Source organism: Adelges cooleyi, unplaced genomic scaffold (assembly GCF_023614345.1).
Source record: "Adelges cooleyi isolate 19-005CV unplaced genomic scaffold, UGA_ACOO_1.1 ACOO_flye_CR_arks_rails_tigmint_CR_PRNA_108, whole genome shotgun sequence".
NCBI classification, from domain to species: Eukaryota; Metazoa; Arthropoda; class Insecta; order Hemiptera; family Adelgidae; genus Adelges; species Adelges cooleyi.
In genome coordinates this window covers 3,724,606-3,735,729 of record NW_026095761.1, presented here as the reverse complement: position 1 = coordinate 3,735,729, position 11,124 = coordinate 3,724,606, and the positions used below count along the sequence as shown (strand labels likewise).

At 32.4% G+C, this 11,124-nt stretch overlaps 1 protein-coding gene across 1 annotated transcript; it reads left to right on the top strand.

The window, feature by feature from the left end:
* The first annotated feature begins 227 nt into the window (after positions 1-227).
* On the top strand, positions 228-7,932 carry LOC126844139 (loricrin-like). Its single transcript, XM_050582030.1, has 4 exons — positions 228-387; positions 5,005-5,072; positions 6,197-6,369; positions 6,590-7,932. Exons 1-4 carry the CDS (start codon positions 367-369, stop codon positions 7,714-7,716), a joined length of 1,389 nt encoding a protein of 462 aa, XP_050437987.1. The 5' UTR covers positions 228-366; the 3' UTR covers positions 7,717-7,932.
* Positions 7,933-11,124: the final 3,192 nt, after the last annotated feature.

Genomic DNA, 11,124 nt, shown 5'->3' with positions numbered 1-11,124 from the left:
TAGCTGCCCTCTTTGAAATATGTTCAACTTATCGCGTACGCCGGATAATTGCAAATTGAGTGGGGCCGCGGATAAACGATTAGTGTAGGGATAGTACATGTTGTATTATGTTATTATGGTCGGCGAGCAGCAGCCCCACCAGCCAGCGATAGGAATTCACGTGGATCTACTTTCGGATATAAAAACGTTGCGTGCGGCGGTCCGGTAGCTGATTCACATGTACGACGCCGGCGTTTTTGATAACCGCTGGATTAAAAAAAAAAAAGTTTGATTTTGACAAGTGTTTTTTTTTTTTGTGGTTGTTACAAAAAATAACGTGTGCCGTTTGTTTTTTCTGGATACCCGCCGAGATAACCGTTGCTCGATATGCGGACGTTACCGATCGCAGTAAGTGCATACAATTTTAGTATAAGATTTGTTTTATATATTTATGTATTTAGTATCTAAACAAATGTCGATTTGTTTGATACATACACAACTTGTGTTAATCATGAGCTGTACAGCAGAGTTGATAGCCTCACGAAGAAAACTTTAAAGTCCATTAGCCGCAAGTTACCAATAGTGAGATTGGCCCTTACACACCTTAGATCAACTCTAGGAAGCCCAATTTTTTTTTTTTGTATTTGATTAACATGTAAAATTTCAATTTTTCATTAAAAAATTATAACTTGAAAACTAATTAAACATTTTTCAATTTTTAAACAATTTAAAGCTAAAATATGCATCTTGATAATCCTTCTTTTGATATATCGTGTAATATTTTTTATTATTATTATCAAGTTATCAAATTTTTAGTTTGATCAGTTTCCATTTACTGTAAATTAATAAAAACAATTTTTAACATAAACTATCAAGAGAGTGATTTTGAAGTGACATTTATCTTTTTAGATTTTAAATATTTTGATCAGTTTTCCAGTTAGATTTTAGTTCCAGTTTATTTTTAATTAAAAAAAGAATTTCCCATGCTAATCAAATGCTCTATACAAATCACAAGGAAGAACATAGAGTTAAGCTAGGGATCTGAAGTTAAGAGATTTATTATTAGAATAGGCTAGGAGGAAGGGTAAGTAAAAAAAATTCTTTTGACACATTTTAATATATTTGTAGGATTTAAACAAACAAACACGGAATAAGACTATGTCAATAACCGTTATTATTGAGTTATTCTATCGGTAAAGTCCGAAATTCTAACGAGAATTATATATATACAATATGTATATATATATATATATATATAATCAGGAAGTATGAGGTTATTTTATTTTATCTTCAACATCTGCATTATAACAAGAAAAAAAAATAAGAAATATTATCAAACTTCTAAATCCGTGTGCACGTGAAAAGGAAAAGTTACTGAAAATTTTTTTAAAAAAAAGATATGTTTATTAAAAAAACGTACCCAACTTAAGTGTAGGCATTTCTAAAAATATTGAAGTTTAAAATTGTAGAATTATTCAATTATACAAACTATAATAAGCCTTTAAAAATGCTTTTGTTTTACCCGAACAGATAAATGTTTGTAAATTAAATAATAATTAGAGAATGAACAGAATTATTAATTATTTCCAGTTCAAACTATTATCAGAGAACCTTGCGTCAGCGGTTCATCGTCTAATTTATAACAAGTATAAGTTAGTAAAATATATACATATATATCAGAAGTTTAATTAGTTGCAAAATTATTGTGTGTCTATACACTACTAAACCGAGCAAAGTTGCTAAGCTTATTGGACTCCCACTACAACATTACTATGTTGATTATTGATAGTTTAAGTCTTTAAGATGAACTAGTGTTTGTTCCTACAGTTTTCCTCTATCCGTTTAATAATTTCTAGATAAAACTTGATCTTTGAAATGTAAAAACACTTTTCTCTTGTTCTAGACCGTTATAAACGTAAAACCGCGGAATGTATAATTTAATTATAAGTACAATTTCTCGTGTACTTAACGATATTGTATACTTCAACTTGAAAAAGAAACCACGGCCACATAACGTATTATTTAAATTAATCTCTTTACATACAAAATAGGCTATTGTGTGTGCCCATAAAACAATTTATCGTTTTAATAATAATATCCACGATAGTACCTAATGGTAGTAAAAATTCATCTAATGGATTTTAAGGGTTAATCCGGTGGAAACGGAATTTTAATCCATACAGTATAATTATATTATGCACTCTAGAGGTGCTAATAGTGTGTCATCCGGTAAATCCTAAAATTAATATGGTTGTAGCATTACAATTATTGATATTTTTCAAATGTACAAGACTAAATTACTAGTAAAACAAGTTTTCAAAGTCAAATATCATTATAAATCCAGTTTTTTTTTAATAATAATACTTTAAGACCCAAGATAAAAACTATTTCTTATTGTTTCAAATAACGTTGGTATTTTCATTTGTTTTTTTTTTTTAAAACGTTCAAATTATTTATTGAAGTTGGAGGAAATAATATTTGGCTTATTAAAATAATCCCTTAAATGTTTTTCATTCATACGCAGATTAAAATATTATATATTTAATTTAATGATTTATGTTATTCGTTTCAAAAGGTTGCGCAGTTGTCGTCGCGTTTGGCTCAAATGGCCTACATCTTTTTTTTCTTAGTATCTTCTGAAATTATATCACACCACAAAACGACAGTCTGGGGCATGTTACTTTTGTAGTGTTATGAAATCACTTTAGGTATTCGTTACATCACTATCGCAGTACCCTTTTTGTTATTTAAATATAATTGCAACAAAATTGCTTTGGCATTACTTTTTATAGGAATTCAAATTCGTATCGATTTCATTGGAAAGGTTATGGCTTGATAACATTTTAATGGTAATATAAGCTAAGTAGTTAATACAAAATAATCATAACCGATGCTTTTGACAATTTATACGATAAATTGAAAACAAACTTTATTGTTTTTTACTTAGTCTCAGTTTTAAAAATAGTTACAGCAGTTTTATTACAATAATATGCACTCACGTCATTCATTCTAATACATTTGATACATATTTAATATATCCAATGTGTGTTTTTTTAACAAAAGGGCTGACATAATGTAGAGCTTCTCAGGTTTAAAATTTTGTTTACTGTAGTTGTTGTATTCAAAAACCATAATTTAAAAAAAACACTTGCAACAACAATTTCTCAAAGCGCTATTATAATAATAATATGGCTGTAATAACCAATAATTCGGTGTATTGAGAAATGAAAGGTATCATAGTAGACTTTTTTATATTATTGTTTTTCATACTTTAAAAATTATTATTTAGCCCAATTTGTATATATATAAAATTAAGAAGTTTAGGCTGGGAGTAGGAAGTACGCTTGAGTAATGCGTGCAGATAATTTTTAACTTTAATACCATTAAAATTTAAAAGTAATTATTGAAAACTGGTTATCGACCAAATTTTCAGAAAATGATTCTTAATTTAAATAGTAAAGATAATATGATTATGTACGTTACCATTTACACATATAGTCTAATGGGTTTAAAACATAACCTGTAGATCAAAAATACTCATTAATCGAAACACACATAGACGACCAACAAAACACAATCCTGTAAGCTTTTGATAGGAAGTTGTCTGTTTATAAATGAAGAGTACAGGGAAAAAGCCAGAAAAGTAATTTTTTAAAAATGGCAATTTTTGTTATAAAATTCGTTTTGATACAAAACGAATCTGTTCTTTACTTTTACTGTACTTTACTAAAAGTGACTTTTCTGGTTTTTTCCCTGTACCCTTCAAATGTACATTGTTCGCCTCTTTCTTTTGAAAATAGCTGAATAAATATTTAAGACACGAGGCTTAATATCAGAATACGATAATTCACAATATCAATTGGTAAAGTAACGGCAATTATTACACGTACAAAATATAAATAATGTATAACATACTTTTGTAGTATTTTCACATATCCACATATCTTTGAACAACAACCGGTATGGTGTACTCTGTAAATTAACAATAATCTCAAAAATATAACATGTTTTTACAAACCGCGTTTGAGTTTAATCGAAATGTTTACCGTCGTCAATGGCCGAGAGAAGAAATTCACCGGCAAAGATGATATTTGTATTTTTGCTTCTTCTGTTCCATTAGATATTGAATCGGGCCGACGTTAACCGACCGCCTTGTGTTATGGCTGTTGTACAGCTTTGGATGTAATCGAAAACTCGAGCATGGGTTTTAATCAATTTGCACGTAATCGTTTGGTCACTTCGACGATTACACGGTGTGACGATGCGTTACATCTTAATAACACGGTCCGGCCAATATTAATGTGTGTACTATCCAAAAACACCGTGTCTGTGTACAGCTTCGGGAAGACCATCGAACACACGTTAGCCCCCGGGGGCACGCAGGTGGTTTCGCATCCTTTTGGTATAGCCGGAAATTCCCATTCTAGAACTAAACGGAAACGACCACAGACACGCACACTTTCGCCACGACGATAATAATATTATTATGTACTCTCGATGATACTATTATATCCTATATAATGTTTATACGTGTATATATATACCTATATTATAACTTAAGCGAGCCCGTGCTGCCGCAATACTGGAAACCTTTCACCGATATGACCTACCGGCGGCGGCGGGCACCATGGCGTTACGCCGACGAAAGATAATATTATAACAACAAAAATAAACAGTTGGCTTTTTTCTTTTTTTTTTTTTAACCGACCGAAAGTGTTGTTTCCTCTTCGTACTTACGCCCGCGCAATTATATATGCATAATACTTATGATTCATACAGCTTGTGAGCCACTGCATCCCGAGCAGTGCATACCTACCAGAATATAACACTGTATGTAGGTATTGTTATTTGTAACACAAGACCGCCTCGGGGCTGTGGTTTGCGCGATTTTCTCTTATTATTATACGGACCGCTCGTGATCGTTTCGGACACAAAACAAATACACACACACACACGTTATTGTTAAGCCTTGTTCCGATTTACATAACATGTATACTATATGTGTATTGTGTTGTTTTATTGCAGATCTGCTGTTTGCTGGCCGTAGCAGTGTCGTTCGACACCGCCGACGCCACGTTCTTCGGAAAGGAACAGTGAGTTTTGACCGACGTCGTGCCGTGTAAATCAAAACACAACGGCTGATATTATATTTTATAATATTATTATTTATATTACATTACTGTATCCGTCATTACGCGAAAGTAGCGCCCAAGTCGTGTCCGGCGAACGATAACAATAATCAAGTATAACGCCGGGCAACAATTTCTAACATATTTTTATACTTCGTTACTATTTTATCCGTTTGACAGCACACGTTTTCTGTAATTCGCCTTTGCTATGAAACGATGAAACTTATACGGTAACCGACCTACAAGGTGATTCACCAACAACCTATTAAACTTTTTAAAAATTATTTTTTAACATTTAATAGTTAGCCAACATTGCAATTATTTTAAGAGCAAATGTTTGTCTTGTCTCCTTAATGAATCACCCTGTTTTTATACATATCTAATGATTACACGGTGTTACGAGCAAAGTTTAATACACCCGTGTGTATTAGTATTAGTTGGCTTGTGAAACGCATTTTTTTATTTTTTTTGGTGGTACTTATATAAATTTAAAATTTCCCTATCGGCTGTGCTTAGCTGCAGGGGGTCTTCGAAATTTCGTCAGGTAACACCGAATTCTGTGTTGTGTATTAAACCGGGACTAATAATTGTGAAATGTTAATAGTATTACGGAACGGATATAATACGTTAAATAGCAGATAAGTCATAACTAGAGCAGTTTATTTTTATTTTTATATATATATATATATATAGCCCGGTTCGACCCAGACAGAGAAATTAACCGTGAAAAAAAAATCCGGACAGTTTGACTACATCGGACTAATATTATTAATCGAACATGATACTTTTGCCATAATATTAATATCGAGAAAATTAAAATTAAAATAACTTGCTTTTCTATGATGAATATTAATTTCACTTTCGTTGGCCCATAACAACGTTCAATTAATTAAACTATTGTTGTGCTTCGTGTTAATAACGGCTAATTAACGTCAACTGTTTACACTTCACACAGTGCGCGTATTGTTATAATAAATTATTGTTTAGGAGGTTTTAAATAAATAAACAATTTATTTAATGAGATATTCATGACATTCTGTATTCATAATTGGTGAGTGATTTAATTAAATGTTGTTTAAAATTTATAGTGTACACATTCGAGTACATGTGCCGACTATTGTGAAGCCTGTTTACGTGAAGAAACCGGTGCACCATTATGAACATCACGACGATCATCACGACAGCCCTCCTATAAAAAGTTACGGAAGTCCTTCCGGCATTAGTAGCTACAGTAGCGGAAGTGACGACTCATACGGAGGAGGTAAAAAAAAACCGAAGATTAAAATATATCAGTCGTTTTGCGAAATACAGTGTATAGAATACACTCTAAGGACAACTTTTTGACCCAAAAATAGTGATAATGTGACTCATAGCTGTTTGCCATAGATACAAATGTACCACTATCGGTGGAATGATCTATATCTTAATAAATGAGTCTTCTTTTTACACCACCAAGTGTTTAAATTCTATACTGGTTTCAGGTCACGGAAGCTCAGGGGCTTATGACTCAGGATCTAGCGGACCCAGTGGAGATAGTTATGCAGATGCACCGTCTGGCAGTTACGGAGGATCGTCCTCGTCGGATGAGCACGGCCCGAGCAGTGGTTATAATTCTCCTGGCGGTTTCGGTGGTTCGTCCGGAAGCTATGGAGGCCACGACGTAAGCTCATCTGGAGGCCCATCTTCTTCTGGTGGTTACGGAGGTTCTTCAGGAGATCACGGTGGATCTTCCGGTAGCTACGGTGATTTTTCAAGCGATTTCGGAAGTTCTTTCGGTGACTTCTCGGGAGGTCACGGTGGATCTTCCGGAAGTTACGGTGGTTCATCCGGCGGATATGGAAGTTCTTCCGGAGGTCATGGTAGCTCGTCGGGCGGATATGGAAGTTCTTCTGGAGGTCATGGTAGCTCATTGGGCGGGTATGGAAGTTCTTCCGGAGGACATGGAGGCTCGTCGGGCGGATACGGAAGTTCTTCCGGAGGTTTTGGTGGTTCATCCGGCGCATACGGAAGTTCTTTCGGAGGACATGGTGGCTCGTCGGGCGGATACGGAAGCTCTTCCGGAGGCTTTGGTGATTCATCAAGTGGATATGGAAGTTCTTCCGGAGGACATGGTGGCTCGTCGGGCGGATACGGAAGTTCTTCTGGAGGTTATGGTGGTTCGTCTGGTGGTTTTAAACCTTCGTCCAGTGGATATTCGACCAGTGGTACTCTATACAGTGGATTCTCTGCCAGTAATCTTAAAGGTGCGTCCGGCGGTCATGGCGGTAGCTTATCCGGAGGACTAGGAAGCTACTCCAGTGGAAGTCATGGTTCCAGTTCGGGAGGTTCAGGAGGTTATTCGGGAGATTCCAGCTTTGGAGGTCTAGGTGGATACACGAGCAGCGCCGGTGGACATGGTTCCGGAGGGTTCGGAGGCCTTGGTGGATACTCCGGTGGATCTAGCTTAGGAAGCTCATCTGGTGGATATGGAGATAGTTTATCTGGTGGTGGTCACGGCTCTAGCTCTGGTGAACTCGGTGGATTTTCCGGAGGTGCAGACAGCTACTCAGCCCCGGGACTTGACAGTTATGGACCGGCAGGAGAAAGCTTCCCATACTCTAAGAAATAAGCCATTGTAAAGAACGCAAATAATGTGTATTTAGGTTATTTTGTTTTTTTAATTTTAACTTACTTTTACCATGTTTTGTTTTATACATCGTATCTATTGACTCAAAAATTATTTGGAAACATTTTAGTGTTTCCAGATTTTAAGACTGACTATTATTTGATATGTTTTATGTTTTGTTATTAAATAAAAATAAACATACTAAAATGGATACTTAAATGGTTTTAAATTATTGTAAGTGAATTGTAAGTGCCAGTTGGCTGGCAAGCTTGGTGTACGTTTAAAAAGTAGACAATATTCTTTAGTATTTTAAATAATTTTAAATGTTAATTTTTTTTATATTTTAAGTGTTCTAATTCCAATGTGAATTTATAAAACTGAAATAGAATGTACGCTTAATATTGTACATACCTACTATTTTTAGCAAGGAAACATGCTTTAGCCTTGGCCCTGCATCCCAAAAAAAGACACTAAATTGCGATATTAAAGTATAGTAACATATGAGATGCCATCGAAATAATAACGAGTCGTTGTCGTCATGCATAACTGTGGCCAAAACATATAATTAAGACTATACAGTTATCAAAAATCGCAAAGAGGTTATAGATCTGAAATAATCACTATTCAGGAGTTAGCAGGCTAAATCATGTTCTATGTTTTATCATTTTAAAACGTTAGGCTTTAAGTAGACTGCAACTTTTTAATCTTTTTTATATTATAAAAAGGATTCTTAAACTCAAAAAATGGCCTGCTCAAAGAAAACTCATTTACATAAAAATAACCAATTTAAAATGAAAACAGATATTATGTAAATAAATTCCAATCTAGTTTAAACAGACATTTCACACATAAAAATAATGTCTTGTTAAAATAATGTATAAATGAGAAGAAAATTTAAATATAAAATATTCAAATAAATATGTAAGTACACTTATTCCAATATTATTTAAAAACATATATTAGGGACTTCGTTATTATTTGCAAATTTTCAGTGATAGACCAAAATTTATAATTTCATTTTTTTTTTTACTAGTTCGTACGATTTTTTTTTTAGAACAATACTCAAAATATATGTCCTTTGAATTATTAAATAAAATTTAATATAATTATGTGTAATTGAATCTTCAAACTGCAGGAAGTAGAAAAGTATATTTTTACAAGTTAGTCATTATAAAAAAAACAATTGAATAAAGATCATGGAGTATAAAGATAAAAAATAAAAATCTAATAATATTTTGAATGAACCTTGTAAAAATATTACTATTATGACAATGAAAACAATATTAAGCGTGTTTTAAATCACAATAACAATGGTATTCCGACGGCAGATTCTATTATTTATATAGTAAACAATGGTCTATTTTAATAAAATATATGTAAATTATAATACTTATAATTTGTATTATTGATATTATTACCGTCTACTGTATTTTTTAAATATCTATATAAATAATTTGTAAATATTAACTACATCTTCATATTTTTCAGGCCTATATCTACGTTATAATAAGTCCATTTTTTTTTTTTTTTGAGAATTCGAATTATAAATAAGTAATAGATTCTTAATATCTTTCTACACACGACGTGTACGAATATTTAAATTTTAAAACCAAACATTTTTCCCTTCGTTAGAGACTATTAAATGGATGGTTTTAGTGTTTTTCCTTTTTTTAAATGTTTTGTCTGTCAAACTATTATAGAAAAGACATTAGCTAAACACCATGTCGTCGATATTTTCTAGGTATTATATTTAAATATTTTCCGCTCAAAAAACCACTGTCATGATTTATTTTAATTTTTCCAAGCAACAAAAGTAATTAATTAAAACTATGATGATAATATAAACCGTCGCCAGAATATATAAACACTTTTAATAGTTACATTACATATTATTATGCAATCCATTTGCATATAAATCTACATATGCAGTTTTGTATTGCATGAAAAGTGTGCATTTAACACTTCCGTTTATTGCAGTGGGTCATATCCGGTTACTTTTAAAACAGCGTGTAATCGCATCGTTAAACACAACATTTAAATAATAAAATATTTACTATTCATTCATCTTCGGTCTATTGTAATAATTTGCAATTATACGGCGAATTATTAATTATTATTCATTGCGAATAATGTGTAAAATATTTGAAAGTTTTATAAACATAACAATAATACATTTTGTATAGATTGACAATTTATTAAAAATATACTACAGTTCTAAAAGGCGTCGTATACGCGCAAATATACACGAGCGTACGAGAGTTTGCCTACCCACAAACGCCTTGTTTTTAAACGTCAAAATTATAATAATATGTTTTGTTATATCAGCAATAAAACTTTTTCTATGCAATTCCTGACATGTTTTATATATGCAACACAAAATACTCGGAAATGAGGTAGGTTGCAACTACGTTCTGCGAATTTTCCATTTTGATAAGTAAACGCCAAACAGTTTATTGGATTCTGAAAAATGTGTTGTACATTAAACGTGCACAATATCTTAAAAATATTGAATAAAAATCCAAAGGAAAATTTACTAAAATTTGCATTTCATGTAGTTCATAAAATTAAATTAAAATATGCTGTTACTAGAATTTATATTTGGTAAATGCTTAACGTTTACCGTCGAGTATACAATAATACTCAATGCTTTTATCTATTAATTACGGTGTAGTATATGGTTTCGCATCGACCAAGTCAGTCTCGAGTAATTATTAAAATCGTCGCTGGTTTACAGGAATTATTATAGCTGAAAGTGATAAAATCACTTTTAAATAAACGCTTCGGTACTAATCTATGGATAGAAGGATTAAACCAGTACAGTCCAAACCAAGCACAGTGTCAACCATTTAAATAATAAAGTTGTATATAGTAAGTGAGTAGTAGTAGTAGTAGTAGTAGTAGTAAGTGAGTAAGTAAGGCAGGTCTAGGTGTTCACAAATGTCGATAAAAACATTGTACTTAATAACAATTATGTGCTTCAAAATTAATGTTTAGTATTTAGAGTGGATGCGATAGGGGTGATCGTCTGTCTATAATAATTTTAAATGGTTCCACTCATTGAGGGGGGGGGTGGATGTTTATTTTTGTATTGTTTTGGTTTGTGAACGTTTATAGATAGTACTTTATCATAAGTATAATCCATACATATATATATATATATATATTACAGTAATTCGGCTATTTTTCAAAAATCTATATCACGCTCTAATTTTAAGTTACATTCTGTGGGTGTTCTTTTGGGTTTTGAAAGGAAAAGTATGAAGTTTTTGGCCAAATAAAATACACTTCATGATACTTTTTCTGGAGTGTTCTCCAAATTTGTTTAATAATGTTATTCAGTGGGCATCAGCCCTACTCTCCCCTACTTATAGCTCTAATCTCTACTCCTCTAATGTTTACAAAAAAAAAAAT